Genomic DNA, 16,931 nt, shown 5'->3' with positions numbered 1-16,931 from the left:
AGATGTAGGACAAGCAAGGGCCCTGGATCTTTGGTATTATTGTTATTTCCTTCACAACAGAAGTGAAGCTTGACCAGAATATCCAGGAATGACCAGAAGTAGAATGTCCTGTTGAGTTCTGTCTGGTTACCCTATGGGCATCAAGAAAACTAATGAAGAATCCATGCTGAACAACAGATTTTTCTCAATGTCCAGGCTGTTAACTTTAAAGTGACCCACATCCAAGTGAGTAATAGGCATATTCTCTGATTCAGGAAGTCTGCTTTGCTTCATCTTTCTTTAGCTGCAATGGAAATGTCTTGGATGTTCCTTGAAAATGTAAGAAGTGGTGCCTTTTTTAATTAGGGGAATTGGAAGCTCTCTCTCTTTTCTTTGTTTTTGAGCTTGTTGGTGTTGTGTTTTGAATTTGTCAACTGCTGTGAAAGATGAACTTTTAAATATCTCTTGATAACCTGTAAGAAATCTCTCAAACCTCTGGTTACTTCCTGTTTTGGAAGGGAATAAAATTCAGAGTATGTGAGCCAGCTTCTGGCTAACATGGATGAGGAGAGAACTTCTATTAAGAGGTTCAGTTGTGTCTTTCTCTAAGAGATCTGATTCAGTCATGATCAGAAACACTTTGTTAAATTGGTGTACAAATTTGGCCTCTTTTTTATTATTCCTGTATTTTAATTTTGCCATGTCAGAAACATGAACTATTCCAGAAGAATCTTTTTCTTGGAGTCAATGCTTATTAGGCTTTCTTTTGGCTGGCAGGAAATAAGGATGCACATGTAATAGTCATGCCCTGTATTCTCTCCGAGCTATGCTGTTGATGTCACAAGAATGATATTTTATATTTTTGAATATTCATAGAATCATAGAATTCTTTTTCAATATTCAGCGTATTTAAGCACAATCTAGTTTCAGTTTCAGAATATTAAATAAACTAACCTTACTTACTGTAAGATGAAATTTGGTAACAGTTTCAAGATGACATGGGAATGCTCCGTAAGGAGAGCCTTATAACATCTTGCATGGATTACTACAAGTACCTACAAATAGTCTCTGAAGGGAATAGCCTATGAGTGGGTCCTCTTGAGAAAACTACTGCTATGCAGAATATTAAAAAAAAAATCTACACCTTTGTACTAAAGACTCAATCATGTTTGTTTTGACATTTGGTTCTTCTAGAGATTTTGGGGGAGGATTGGACGACATGTAGAAACTTCCCACATATACTTTGAAGAGTAACATGCAAATTTTGAAATTCTTACGGCATTAGACAAGCTATGGACATTGACTATTTTCCCAGAGAGGACAGTACTTGCGAAGTTGCTTGTTATGGATATTTTCAGTTCAGTCAGAGAGAAAGGAGAGGTTTCTGCCAGGCTGGGCCTGGGAAAGAGTTGGAAAGGAATGTAAATAATTATCTCTCTTGTTGTTCACATTGTTTATAGATATGTTCTGCCACCATGTGTCATTCACTGCACACCAATGGTGTGAGATGTTTTTACTTTAAGACCAATGAAATTAGTCTTCTCGATGTTCTCTATAAAAAGAGCAATGTATTTGAAATAAATGAGTTGAGCTCACTTCATCTACCTTCTGAACTGGAGTTTGTTCATTCCCGTCCTGCCTCGACAGTGACAGCCTGTTATCTGGATATAGATGTGTAACTTGCAAATGTGGGTAGGATTCAGCTTCAGCTTACAGAATTCACAGTAATGTGCCCAAAAGGAAATGGTTTGATGTGTATATTAAACTTCCATCACAGTCACTGGAGATTCAGTCAGTAGTCAGTGGAACAGAAGGAGTGATTTGGCTCAGGTAAAATGAAATGCTGATGGTTGGCCAGCTAAGCAGTCCTGCAGGTTGAACTGACTCTATTGACAACAACAGTGTTGATTAAAATGTAGGAGTTAAGGTATCTAACAAACATGTGAACACCTATGTTTTCATGTCTTAATCTCAAATTGAGTGCAGCCCCTGCTATTCATGACTTTGGTAATGGCAATTTCTTCTCTATATGTAGCACTTAGGAAACTACATCTTCTTCTGATAGTTACTGTCACATTAACTTGAATCAATCCTGGATAATTAACTATGGCAGAATGCATTCTTACATTTTTGCATAGTAGTTATTATACAGTAACTACAATACTTGCTTTCATTTTTATTTAATTTACATTCTTTAAAGAACTTGTTTTCATTATTATTTAATTTATAGTTGCTAATAAAGATGCCTTGTAAATTTCTTTGGTTTATGTTCTGCACGTGAATAAGTTATTTCTCTTAATGCTTTTTCAGAGATTAGCTAGAAATCTCAGTTCTAAAATGGTTTAATAATATGAAGATATAAGTATTTTGGAACAGTGTAGAATATTCTTAGGGAATGATCTTCTACATTGAAATATGCTTCTTTTCATTGTTGTTTAACTTAGGCCCTTCACTTTCCCTCTGGTAAAAAGTACCTTTATTGTTAAGGAAAGACCCATGGGAATGACTAAATGTGCTTAATGTGGTGACAAAGAGTCTTTGTTGGCACTGCTTGATATTTTGGCAAAATATGTTGTATTTTAATTGTAAACAATTGATTGTACTAATTTTTGTAATGACTAGAGGAAATTAACTAAAATTAACTTCTATCACACGAAGTTATGAATAATAAGAACTCTTTTCTTGCATCCTAAATACATTTTGGATATTTTGAGTAGTCGTGTGATACATAGCACTAATGTACTTAGTTTCACTAGGTTTAATTTAGGGTATATAGGCAATTGTTATGATGAGCTGGGAAAATTATGAGTTTCTGGGTTACATGTAGGAGGACCTGAAACCCTTTTATTCTCCTTTAGGGTGAGTATTTGGCTTTTTTTTTTTTTTTTTTGTTAATATGATGCTATGCTTGCAAAGAAAATCCAGTATGTTTAGCAGAACACAATGCAGAGTGGAGCACAGGAAAATGATGTCTGAGCAACAATAGGTTCAGGTATCTTCTTTGGCACTGCTCTTGCCTTTATAATCCCTACCCCTCTCCAAGTGTTGTCATGTACTTAAAATGATGATGTTATATACTGTGATAGGTTATTTTTGTTTCCTTTCTTCACAGTTACTGTAGGTCATTGTATATTCTGTACCTTAAAACCTAGTGTCTGTACATCTAAGAAGGCTGCAAGCAGGCAGCACTCTGGGTTAGGCAGAAATCAGCTTCCAAATATCTGCACATGCTGCTGCAGGGGAAGGCTGTTAGTGAAGGATGTGGGTGGAGGGAGAGCAAAGCAGGACTGAAGAGCCTGCAGTTGTATTTCAGTCTAAAATTATTGGTCAACTTGAGAAGAGCAGGGAGCAGACATAGCTGAGCTTCAGCTCAAATGTGAAGAAAGATTCTTCTAGAGACCTTGAAGGGACAGTAACTCAGGAGACACTGAAAAGTTGCTGGACGAGGACCAAATTGGAAGTTAAGATTGCCTGTGAATCCCAATCTAAGCAGTGAGTTGAAGGGATCCTTATTTGAAAGCTTTGTTTCTGTGCTATCATGATTTTTGCTAGTTTAAGAAGTTCACTTCTCTTTTCTTGTGATCTAATGAGACCCAGCTTTGGACTTCACAGTATGGGAGACAGTACAAAGCTGGGAGGAGAGGCTGGCAGACCCGATGGCTGTGTTGCCAATCTGGAAGTACCTGGACAGGTTAGAGAACTGGACAGGGAGGAATTTAATTATCTTCCAAAAGTTTGAGATGCAAGTTCATGAAATACAATATTCTCCTTCTGGGGAGCAGTGGACTTGGACTATCTGCTGGTCTGTTTAAAAACTTTGTGTGGTAGTCTTAGTAATTTTTCTCTAATCACATACAATGACATAAGTACCATTGTGTGTAATGTAGGTGAGCCAACTGAAATACATTATGTTCGAACCTTTTCCAAGTATGTGCTCTGTTGTTTTCCAGTAATGCATAGATCTAGTGTTTATGAACATGGATCCATGGTGTTTGGAATATTCATTAAACTGAAGTTGACCAGCTGCCTCACAGATTAATTGCTTCCCTTGTGCATATGGTTGTGCTGTGTACAAAAGGAAGGATGTATGCAACTTCATAATCTTAGTCACACCTAGGAAGAAATGAGTGAACTGCGATAGTACATACAGATCTTAGTTGGGAATTGGCCTACTCATGCCAGTTCCTGTATCACTAAGAAAGCAGACAGGTTTTCCTTCAAAAAAATAAACTGTTCTATAAAAAAATACTCATTTGTTTTCTCTCATCAAACTATCATGTTTTCTGCCTGATTTTTGAGCAGTAGGAAATAGCCAAAGCTAATTATTTGGACATTTTCTACTTCACTTAACTTGTTGTTGCATGCCCAACTTCTCCATGTGGTCTGAAAAAATTACTAGCTATTACTTTCTCTTCTAAACTAGCTGTGGAAAGTAACAATTAAGTGGCACTTTTAAACTAGTGCTCATAGTACTGATGTCCGAGTAGTAAATTGGATTGCTAAATTGATGATCCTTTAAGAATGGGAAAGTATATTTAAAGAAAGAATTTTAAAACACCAAAACAATAATTGGTAAGTAACATGAGTTTTACATGCACAGAATTAATCAGCATAACTTTATCTCAGTTTCAGTATATATGTTCATGACTTTGGTGAACAAGCCTTTTTTGTTGAATTAGTTACAGAGGTTACGACTGCCGAAGCAATCTCTTTTACACGCAGACGGGTGAAATCGTATACCATGTGGCGGCGGTGGGCGTGGTGTACAACCGGCAGCAGAACACACAGCGCTTCTATCTGGGTCATGATGATGACATCCTTTGCCTTGCTATTCATCCCTTAAAGGACTATGTGGCAACTGGCCAGGTAGGATTCATGTTTATCTGCCATAACAATCTGAAGTTGTTAGTACTGAATTTAGAAAGGTCTTGGGGGAAGAGCATCCAGTCTACTTTTATTCAGATGAAGGAATGCACTATTGCAGATGGAATCATGGTAAAAAACTGAGACAGAAGTGTTTTTTACACTTATTTGTATCATGGTAAGAGTACATACTCCATAGTTTTTCTGAATATAATTTAAAACTAAGAATAGATTAATATTTTTTCTTTGGCCTTATGTTGCAGCTTCTTGATAACAGGTGGAGGAAAAAGTATATTTTAATAGCTGCAGAAAAAATGTATTTTTTTAACATCTACTTTGTGAAGTTAGCTATAATAGCATTGCATTCATTTACTATTTTGCAGTATGAAGTGAGCAGTTGTTGTTACAGTCTGACATTCCATTTTAATGCATTATGTTTTTCACTACCACCTATACACAAACTATATACTTATTGTGCATGCAACAACGGGATGTATGTTGCTTGAGTTAATTTTATAATACTAATAATAGTTAATTTTATCTTTTGCCAGGCAGTTATTTTAGATAAATAATTTTCACTCATATCTTCAAACAAATAAGTCCTCTGGTAAATAATTATACACTAGGACTTGAAGTTTTGAGCTGATGCTTCATAGTTTTTTATTTATGCTTATAATTTTTATCATTGTTGCTCTTGTTATTGTATAATAACTTGGAAAACATGTGAACTGAATTTTTTAGATGGAATAAACTTTTTTCATTATGCTCTCGATTTCTGTAAAAATGTTGAGATTAACATAATTCTGTAGGTCAGTTAAGAAATTAGCCCTAAATATAAGAATTGAGCTGATTTAATTTTGGAGTAGTAAAGGCTATGGATAAAAATGTCCCTTAATTTACAATAACTTATTTTATCAGGCAGAAAGATAGACTCCATTATATACTATTTTAAACACACACACATTACATATTGTTGTATGCTATGTTACATGAGGCAACTAGGTAATGAAGCGATCATTCCTTATACCTCGCTGGTTCAGATCTTCCTGATAGTGGATGTTCTGAAAAGCTTTCCAAACATTTAATGTTAAGTTTGTGACAAAACCAGAAATAGATTCTTGTTTTTCTGAGCCTTAAATGCAAGAGAGTTTTATTCTGTTTTTGCAACCTTTTTATTTGTGCACTGTAATGCAAAACCCTTGGAATAGCAAATAATCATTTAAGTGCTAATAGTGCTTCCGTGCATAGTTGAAAAGAATAAGCTATATTACATTTCTTACCAGATTTGTTACCTACACTAGTGCATTTTTGTGCCACAAGTATCAATGTATTAGAATCTGCCTTGTAATGACACCAGAGAGCAGCAGAAGTCACCTTGCTTTCTGAAACGTGGATAAGCTGACATACTAACAATAAAAATAACCTTTTATTTTTAGACAGGGAATGATTGATGAAAAATTGATGGAATAAATATGCTACAGTGCAATCAATGAAGGGCTTTTTTTCTCCTCACCCCCCTCCAGGAGGATTTTAGTTAATTGTGATTAATGTGCCTAAGTCAGCTGGGAAATGGTCTTTGGGAAGCAGCAAAAGGAAAAATATTCTGTCAGCCAGACAACAGTAATACTAGGAAAATTCTATCACTGTTATTTTTTTCAAATACTTTTTGAAGTATTCTGAAAACGTTTTAAACAACTGTGTAAAATAACTGAGAAATGAAAAAAAAAAGGCTATGAATATGTATACTTTCAGGTTGGTCGAGATTCCTCAATACACATTTGGGATACAGAAACGATAAAGCCACTCTCAGTATTAAAGGGCTATCACCAGTATGGTGTTTGTGCTGTTGATTTTTCAGGTAATAAGTATTTATTTATTTATTTACACATTTCCTTTTCTTTGTGAAAATACAAGATAATCAGTTCTACTGGGAAACTGGGGGTTCCTTTACACTGCAAATTTTGTTTTAAAAATATTCTCCGCTGTTCAATGTCAAATGAGAGATGCTGTCTTATAATGAACATTAATTAGAAACACCTCTTTTCGAGTCTTGCACATAGAAATGCAAGAACAGCTACTGTCCTGTTTAACAGCTGAGCTGAGCACTTAAGAATTTCTATTGATTGTACAAGGCAGCTGCACAGGTCTGGAGTGCTGTGTCTGCTTTACAGCTCTGTAAGAAACTTTTTTGAGCAAATTGATCAGGGGTGTGATTTTTTTATTTTTTAAATGAAATCCTGAAAGCTATGTTGGTAGCACACTGATACATTCAGGAAGTCCAGTCAGGGAGTTCTGGTCAGAAACACAGGCTCTCTCTCCATCTTAAACTAACATAAGACTGTCAGTTAAATCCCTTGAGATTTTTATACCCCCGACATTGAATTCCTGTACCAATATTAAATTTCCTCTGCTCCACTAGCTTCTATTCATTCTTTAATTGTTTGGATTTCCTGGATAAGATCTCTGAACTCATAGCAAAGATGTGTGGTCACAAAGATTAATGGTTTGTTGTCTTTGATGCTTCTTACTTTTGTTTCTCCTTTTTCAAGATATGAATCTTATTTCTCAAATTCTGGCATAGATATGTAACAATTCCAAAAATGTCAGAAAGTCATTGATCTTGAGTAAGCACAAACAGCTTTTTTATTGAAGGTTAATGCAGAATATGTGTCAAAACGTTTCCAAGACTTCATAGTACTGCTAAGTTTAAGGGCATTTCACAAATTTCATGGTATGGTTCCAGTTCCTTCCTGTTCAGAAATGAATAGAGATTTTCAGAGTGAACATAAAATTTTCACAAGATCAACCTATAGTGAATGTTTTTGTGCAACTATGTCAGCAGCTAACTGAACATGGGATGAACAGAGAGCATCTAAGTTCAAATTCAGAGACAGGATAATTTGAAGTGATGCACTTCATCCAAGTTTAAAAGCAAATGGATGAAAAAACATGCCTCTAAAAACATCATATGCTTATTTACTTGTTTAAACATTCTTATAATATTTGTGCAGTTATAATATTTTAATATGATTTCTTATTATTGCAACATAGTTATCTATCTACTCTCTTAATAATAAATTTATTATTGTAGCGGATGGGAAACGATTGGCTTCTGTTGGAATAGATGATAATCACACTATTGTACTCTGGGATTGGAAGAAAGGAGAAAAGCTTTCAGCAGTAAGGTAGGAATTTAACCATGTTTTAAAATCTGTACCTAGATTTACTATCAAATGTCAGTAAGAAAAGTATATTAATTAAAAAATAAGAGTTCTCTGGTAAATTAGCAGTTTCTGTTATATATGTGATGCAGGCAATAGTATTTGTGTCATGTTAAAAACTTTCTGTGGAAAAAGTAAACGAAGGTCTGGTTGTCAACAAGAACTATTACAGTGACTGCTCAACGGGTGAAGAAAGATGGCATAGAAGACATTGCTGTGTTCTGAAATATCTTCTTTAAAACTCTATGCACTTGTGTTTGCCCTCTTAAAGATGGTGATATATGCTATGTTCAGCTCTTTTTCATCAGAGGTCACACCTTTCTTGGAATAGTCATTTGCAGTTATTTTGCAGAGTTCTTTTTTCTTCAGGGTTCTTTCCTTTTTCTTTCCGAGTTTTGACCAGCCTAATCTAACTTTGAAGTGAGCTCTGCTTTGAACAGGAAATTGGTCTAAGTAACATCCAAAGATTAAATATTTCAGAAGTTTCTTTGTGTCTGCACAGATTATTTAATATATGTTTATTAAATAGTTTTAATCTACAAGATAGAATCCTATTTCTAATTTTGAGTAATGTTATTTAAACCTTTGACACTTTTTTTTCCTAATGATCTATTGCTTTAAATAGAGCAGTAGTGTGAGTGGGTTTTGCCCTATTCTGTCTGGATTCAGTGCTTATACTCTAAATGTTGTTCTAGGGAGATTTTAAAAAGATTTATTACTCTTTGCAGTACAGTTAAAAAAGTGTCAGCTTCCCTTTCATCCATTATTGTTCTTCAATTTAATTGACTCTCATTTTGTTTTTAAACACATGTTGAATTTCTTATCCACTAAAGAATGAAAATTGTGAATAGATTACGTAGATAAAGAAGGGTACTGCCTTCCCTGTTACTTGTCAAAAGCCCAGTTGGCTTCTCTGAAGACATTTATCTGCCTTTCACCTTTTTTTTTCTTTTCTCCGCCCACAAATCAAAGGAATTGATTAGAATTTTTGAGAGCAGCATCTGTACTTCCAAGATGACTGTGGGTTTGGAAAGAAACTGTTTCATTCATTCAGCCACTAGTTCATCTAGTGGTCTGAAAGGACAGAAAAGATTATTGCCACTTTTGAACAAGGAGCAAAAATTAGGGATTGGAGGCTCTTCTGCATTTTAAGTAAAAAAAAGCATTCCATAAGCATTGCTTTGCATAGATAGCATAGTCAAAAGCTGTTTTTCAAACTGTAGGACTGAACCAAAGCATTAGTTTTATAGAAGCATAATAAGAAATTTAAAACCCAAGTGGTTTTAATGTTTTTAGAACCAATTGTAATTTCCATCAAAGATGTAATAGCAGCATAATTTCTTTCTAACAAAACCAGAAAAAACGGCTAAATGGTGAATGACAATGGCAGTTTGTTTTCAAGATAACCAAACTTAAAATAAGATTTTTGACTTGTTTAAGTGTCATTATGATCTGTCAAAGATCTAAATGCCATATTCCCAAACTTAATGCAAATACATTTTATTTTGCAAAGAAAATGCCTCCTTGTGCCTCTTTGAAGTAACATAATTACTCACCTGCCTTGGAAACTGAAAGGTAATGAAAATAAAACAGGACTCAGTAACAGGACCCTGCTTCTTTAGTTTTCTACTTCCTCATTATAAACTATTAATAATGATTTGAAAGTAAATGTTAGCAAGCTTACATAAAATTATATGTATACATAAAAGGTATACATAAAATGAAAACAAAAAACCCCTCCCAATCCTATTTAAAAATATTAAGAGTTACACTTGTATTTAAATTCTTTTGCTTTGTATTTCAGGGGGAGCAAAGATAAGATTTTTGTTGTTAAGATTAATCCTTACATGCCTGATAAATTGATTACAGTTGGAATTAAGCACATGAAATTCTGGCGGAGAGCAGGTAAGAACACTTTTCAGAATTAGAGCATATTCTGTTACTGGCAGAATAACTATTGCATCTCTTACGGTATGTTTTGTGCATGAAAGGCAAATGTTTTCTTTGCCTATCTTAGTTAGTGTTGCCTTAGCAGTAATAATATTAATTAGTATTATGGCAGTAGTGGAAATTCTTTTTAAGATCAATCTGCCATTGAGCTGGAGCTACATAAGAAGAAAAGACCTTGCATTTTCTACTGTCTCTTTTTATATCTAGTAATAATATGAAAATTTTACAGTGCTGCTCTAAAATCACAGAACTGTTTTTGGAAGAAGAACATTTAAGCACATATGCTGTTAAAAGGCATAAATAATATTAAGGTATAAATAATATTAAGGTTATAACAATTCACATATAAAATTCAGGCAAAATACTTGAAGAGGACACGTCTGCCAGTTGAGAGTTCTTTGTCTAGATACCTCTATTGATCTTGAGAATTAAAACCCAAGGTTAATTCAGCTTGAGAAATTTTGAACAGTGAAAAATCCATTCCCGATACTTGTGTGAATGTGATGGTTTCACACCTCAATTCATATATAAAGACACATGTGCTACAGAAGATTATCTGCTACGAAGGTTCTTATTATTCATGTAGAATTTATGTACTTGAACTCACATGAGTCCTGATAAAGATTGTGTAGAGAAAACTAGTGATGAAAAAAATTAGTTTTTCTCAGTTCTAGCTCCAACAAAAATTAACCAAGATGACCTGACAGCAAGGTGTGGATGTCTATGTAAATTATTAATTTTCACAATTGAACTTGCTATCTATAGAAAGAGCAAAGTGTCTTAGAATATTTGCTAAAATAACTACTGCAAATTCTTTAGAAAGAAATCTTAACTATGATAAAAACTTGGAGATTATGATTTTGAAGAAAAAAAGTAGTGATTTAAGAGTAAGGTTGGGTCTTTTGGGTTTAATTTTGTTTGTTTGGTTGGTTTTAGTTTTTTTTTTGTTTTGTTATTTTGTTTGGTTTTAGTTTTTATTGTAGTGAAAGTTGGCAAATAAATTTATTTTGTGAGCTCTCTTCTCAAACTCATTTTTTTGGGCAGCATGGGTGGACTAGAAGAAAAGGGCTTATTGGTCTGGGTATAGTTCTTGTACCGTAGTTCCAAGCAGATGTCTAATGACTTGTTTTTGGTCTGAACCAGGAGGAGGACTAATTGGGAGAAAGGGCTGCATAGGTGCATTGGGAAGAACTGACACAATGATGTGTGCAGTATATGGCTGGACAGAAGAGATGGCGTTCTCTGGAACCTCCACGGGGGATGTGTGTATTTGGAGAGATGTGTTTCTCATAAAAACTGTCAAAGCACATGATGGTCCTGTGTTCAGCATGCACGCATTGGAAAAAGTAAATAAACTGCTCATTGCTTTTTTATGTCTGGACAAAAAAAGTCTATGATAAAGCCATACCTTTCCCAGACTCAGGAATCCATGTCCTTATTTTCATTACAGAAAAGCCTTGTATGGTCCAGATTCAAAACAGTGTTTTATGCATTAGTGCAAATTAGTGTTTATGCAGTCTCTTATGCTTGTTCTGTAGCATGCTGTTTCTCAAACCTTTCTGGTCAATGACATCTTATTCAGTAATTTTCATAACCTCTTACTAAAGAAATAACAGCGACTGATTTAAGCATCAGTATGTTCAATGGAATATGTGAGCTTGTGAGAGAGGAAGATCATACTTGTACTATTTTGTAGTGTAATTACTGTCTACCAATAGATAAAATTCAATCTGTAGATCATTAAGTACTTTCTCCAGATTCTTGACTTCTGTTTAGCTCAGGAAACCCTTTAAGCGTGTGCTTAAATATGGATGAGTGTTCCAGTTAGATTATTTTTGTCTTTAATGTTATGTATATGTTGGTGTTTTGCTGTATTAGACCAAGTCACTCCACTTTCCAATATCAGCATTTCAGAAAAGCGGCATTGGACAACACTTGTTGTCCTTACTACAAGAACTGAGTGCTACAAAGAAAAGAACTAATGATTTCAGTATTAACCATAACTTTTGCTTCTTTAAATACCTACATATAATTTTTAATGCAGAATGGCACAAATGCACCTATATTTGAAAAATATAAGCACCAATCAAATTTTTGCAGTACTAAGTCTTGTTTTGAGTAATGAGAAGAAATGCCAAAGGGATATGGAGGCTAAATATAAAGGAAAAATGCTATAATATATTGGTTTTTATTTTTCTAGAATGGTAGGAGCATACAGGTTAGAACTTCTAAATGTAGGCCATGTACATGCACTGTACAGAACTGTGCTGCCTTCATCAGGAGGAGAAATCACTCATTTTGTTGCTCCTGTTCTTTTCATCTCTAACATCTGTAGCTCTGTGCATTAAAGTGTTGCATATAGTCCATTTTCAGTATTTGCAGAAATCACTGAAAAATTAAGGAAAGATAATAATAAAATATAACTAATGATTTTTATTTCTTTGCCTCCAGGGATTTGTCACTGGAGGAAAGGATGGGGTAGTAGCTCTCTGGGATGATACCTTTGAACGTTGTCTCAAAACTTATGCCATCAAAAGGGCTGCTCTGGCTCCTGGATCCAAAGGTAACACAGACTTTTTCCTATGTTTTGTTGTAATTTTAAAGTACTTTCTTTATAAATCTTTGTGAAATTGAGTAAGAGAGAATCCACATTTGACATAATAAATACTAAAATAAATTGTTTTAAAGCTTTATTGATCCTAAATAAGTAATTTTTCTGTTGGGACTGGAGTTGTGTGTTGTAGGGTCTGTTTGCACATTTGGTGGATGCAGATCATAATATTTAGTTTACTATTAGCCTAAATTAATTGATCCAGCTGTAAGTTTCTTATCATCCAGGGTTTTCTTGCTTTGTCTTGTTTTTATTGAAATGGCAAGCAAAAAGCCTCTTATATTTCTGATCATGAAGTATCTTACCTGATCTTTTTCATTGCAGAAAAAGGAATTAATTCAAAATTGTGGTTAGTTTTGTAACATATTTTCTTTAAATGCATATGTCTTTTGAAATAATTAAAGAACATTTTCATTCCTACTTTTCCCATTTCTACCACTTATTCTTGATCTTAATGCTAATTTACAGTTCCCTGTATTTTCATTCTGGATAGTTTTTTCTCTTCCATCCCCTTCCCTTAAAATTATGTTTGCTGTCTTGTAAAGTACGTGATTTGATTTTCAAACATGATGGATGTAAATACTCATTAATGAAAATATTGTACTCCGGAGTGTCTCAGTCTCCTGGCTTGTTTACCAAAAGCTAGAATTGGAGGTACCATGGTTGGTAGCAATACAGTGTTATAGTTGATAACTAATGTGCACAGAGTCAGGCCTATTTAACTTCTTGATGTATTGCTAAATCCTTCACAAATGAATCCAGCCATGTTGTTTCATGCAGGAATGTTTTCTACAGTAAGAGAGTAGATTTTTTTACTGTGAGAATGTAGTGTGCATAAGTGTGAACAATCCTCTTTAAGGCATAATTGAGAATCGTATCTTCTAACATGTTAATGTTCTAGGTCTCCTCTTAGAAGATAATCCTTCTATACGTGCCATATCGTTAGGACATGGTCATATTCTAGTGGGCACAAAGAATGGTGAAATATTGGAGGTGGATAAAAGTGGACCAATAACTCTGCTGGTTCAGGTATGTTTTAAATAGCAGTCAAATATGTCTTACCCACTAACATGATTTTATTTCTCAAGTAAGGACTTGTGCAATAAGAAGCACTTTAACTACTAATGAAGTTAGTGAAATACTATCACTTTTAGTTAGACTAAACCATTATGACTCCTTAATGAGCAAGATAGGACAAAGAATTTCATTACTAGTTTGTCCAATGAGCTCATCCATCCAAAGAGACCAAAATCATAATGTGTTTTGAAAAAATAAGAAAAGTGTATGAAATAGTGGATCCTCCTCATCATTTGTTTTGAGATTTTACTTGTATGTAAAAAATTTTGCTATACCAAACAACTGTATTGTTTTAGCTTGACTACTAAACAGATTTTTACATTGCATCAACATAGTATTTTCTTTCATAGTTAAGTAAAAATCTCTGGACTCTCTTCTCTCTGAGTAGCCAGTGCAATACATAAAGAACTATATTTGTTAAAAGAAAATATTAGAACCTAAGGTAAAGAAAAACCTAGTTCACAGAATAGTTTGGGTTGGAAGGGACCTTTAAAGTTCATCTTGTCCAAACCCCCTGCAGTAAGCAAGGATATCTTCAAACAGATCAGATTGTTCACAGACCCATGCAATCTGACCTTGGATGTTTCTGGGGATGGGCCATTTGCAACATCTCTGGGCAAGCTCTCCCAGTTTTACTGCCCTTGTCATAAAAAATTTCTTTCTTCTACCTAGTCTGAATTTACTCTCTTCTACTTTAAACCCTTGTCCTGTCACTACAAGTCTTACTAAAAAGTGTCCCCATATTTCTGACCCACGTGCAGGACTTTGCACTTGGCCTCGTTGATCTTCATCTTCATCCACCTGCCAGGCTGCTGGGCCCCTCTGGGTGGGATGCCCTCCCTCCAGCATGCTGGGCACACCCCCAGGGTTGTGCCATCTGCAAACCTGCTGAGGTGCACTCAGTCCCACTGCCCATGCCACTGACATACATGTGTGTGAGGACTATTTTGAAGAAGCTTTCTGTAGAACAAATTACTATAATTTTGCACAAGTAGCAGAGTAAATTTTTTCAGGCATTCTGTGGTTTTATTCAGATATTTATCATCCTCTAAATAATGCACATCCTTTTTTTTTTTTTTTTTACTTTCATAAATGTATTATTTAATATTTCAATTTAAAGTAAAAAGAAATCTGATTCGTTGTGTTTTTTCAGGGTCACATGGAGGGGGAAGTTTGGGGTCTAGCTACTCATCCTCATTTACCTATTTGTGCCACTGTAAGTGATGACAAAACCTTAAGAATATGGGATTTATCTCCTAGCCATTGTATGTTAGCTGTTCGCAAATTGAAAAAGGGTAAGATACTTAGTATGAAAAATATTTACTGATGAAATTGACATTTACAAGCATTATGAATATTTTGAAAGCAGAATAAATTTCTTTCTTTGCTCAATTATTTTATTAATGCTATGTTTGCAAGTTATGTAGCCCTTAAGCTAATGAATCTGCACCAAAAAAAAATCTGTATAGTGCTGTTCTGAAGAGTATTTGCGCTTGTAACTTTTTAAAGTCAGTGAATTAATAATAAAAGTTGAGTCGATTACATAAATGCTATGTTGCTTATAATATTGCAAGGCTTTTTTGAGACTTTGAATCTAAAAATTTTTGGAAGAAATCCTAGAAGGAACGTTTTAATTTTCTTTGTGAATGTTTGAAAGATCTGGAATGTCAAGAAAAGAGAAAACATAAAATTTTTACTAGTTGTTTAGGAAATAAATAAATCCTATTTTGACAGATGGAAAATCTGTTTTAAGTGACATCATATAACATGATTTTTTCAGGATTAGATGAAACTGGCCCTGACAAGCTTCTAATTCTGTGTATGCTTTGCTAGATAAAGGAATACAGTAGGCTTTATCTGTTTGGCATTCAGCAATGCAGTTTGATTCAAACATAAGGGGAGATGATTTAGATCGACAAAATAAATGTAGAAGAGTTACAAGCTCACATAAGCAGGGATTAAACAAGAAAGTTTCCAGTTGGTGAACTCTGTTCAAGTTTTAAAGCTGATATTAATATATTTAAGAGTACTTTTGGCAAAAAAAGTCTCTATTTGCTGATGAGACACAATTTGAGATGTTTTGGCAATCTTAAAAAGTTCCTGTGTACTGTACAGAAAAAGATGTGTACTTCTGCAGACTGAGTAATGGAATTGAAATAATACTTGTTAATTATAAAAGGCAGATCCAGGGACTGTAAGAAAAATGTCTGTCAGGAGTAACTTAAGGAGCAGAAGGCTCAGGATGTTGTTGAATGCAGGGTGACAATTACATGTGATAGTGAGATATTTTCCCCAAGACATAGTGCAGTATTCATGGAAATTACAAGGCAAAAATCAGGATATTTTTGGTGTACATTTCTCATCTGTGTTCAGCTGACTACAATTAAACTAAAAATTGAGAATGAAGAAAGGAACTATGGGATAATAAATGCAAAGCCTTGTGATGAAGCCATCTAAGTAAAGGATTTCTCTCTCCAGGTTAATCAGAGCAACAAATAGTAGGGGAAAATATGTGTGTTAACAGAAAATTCAGGCATGAAAACAAATCTATATAAGCTGACCATACATAAATTTAAATTGGAAATGAAACTGTTTTTCAAACAACACTGGCATGTTTATTGGAGGGATTCTATGACTTAGTGTGTTATTGTTTGTGATAGCAAATGACTGAATTCTGTGAATCCAGAGGATCTTTTCCAGCTCTGTTCTCCTTATCAGAGCAAATTATAACAAACAGGCAGCACCAGATAAAAGAGGGAGATCAAGTTAGAAATATACAGACAATAGTGATTAATCTGTATTGCTAATGTAGAACAGATATAAATTAATATGCAAATCCTAAGATTCTGGGCCTGTGTACCTGTTTGTATGCTGTCACAACTTGGAAATTATTTTGGCATCATCTGGAAAACTTCCTTGGAAGATTTATAGAATAAGAATAGCTTTCCTGTACTAATGGAAAAGTAGATCTGAAAGAAGGATGATAATGCACTGTAAATGTATCTGAATGCAATTTCTTTATTTCTCACAGGAGGCAGATGTTGCTGCTTTTCTCCTGATGGAAAAGCATTAGCTGTTGGCCTCAATGATGGAAGTTTTTTGATAGTTAATGCAGATACCCTGGAGGATTTGGTCTCTTTCCAGCACAGGAAAGATGTTATTTCAGAAATCAGATTTTCTCCTGGTGAGTGATTTCTTTTTTTAAATGAAAATTTTAATACCAAGGTTGT

The 16,931-nt window shown here is 34.5% G+C and overlaps 1 protein-coding gene across 7 annotated transcripts in view; it reads left to right on the top strand.

The window, feature by feature from the left end:
- The window catches only part of EML5 (EMAP like 5), a 102,234-nt gene that overhangs the window by 43,913 nt on the left and 41,390 nt on the right, over positions 1 to 16,931 (top strand). For 6 of the 7 annotated variants that reach the window (XM_072930326.1, XM_030274823.4, XM_030274822.4 and 3 more), the window contains exons 14-22: positions 4,659 to 4,845; positions 6,595 to 6,700; positions 7,934 to 8,027; positions 9,868 to 9,968; positions 11,157 to 11,359; positions 12,465 to 12,576; positions 13,526 to 13,653; positions 14,855 to 14,996; positions 16,733 to 16,885. In XM_072930326.1, the coding sequence (XP_072786427.1) occupies positions 4,659 to 4,845; positions 6,595 to 6,700; positions 7,934 to 8,027; positions 9,868 to 9,968; positions 11,157 to 11,359; positions 12,465 to 12,576; positions 13,526 to 13,653; positions 14,855 to 14,996; positions 16,733 to 16,885 (1,226 nt within the window). The remainder of the gene's footprint in view (positions 1 to 4,658; positions 4,846 to 6,594; positions 6,701 to 7,933; positions 8,028 to 9,867; positions 9,969 to 11,156; positions 11,360 to 12,464; positions 12,577 to 13,525; positions 13,654 to 14,854; positions 14,997 to 16,732; positions 16,886 to 16,931) is intronic. The other variant, XM_072930327.1, reaches the window with a different exon arrangement.

The sequence above is a fragment of the Taeniopygia guttata genome, chromosome 5, assembly GCF_048771995.1.
Source record: "Taeniopygia guttata chromosome 5, bTaeGut7.mat, whole genome shotgun sequence".
Taxonomy (NCBI): Eukaryota; Metazoa; Chordata; class Aves; order Passeriformes; family Estrildidae; genus Taeniopygia; species Taeniopygia guttata.
The sequence above is the reverse complement of the archived record's forward strand: the minus strand, read 5'-3'. Positions and strand labels throughout refer to the sequence as shown.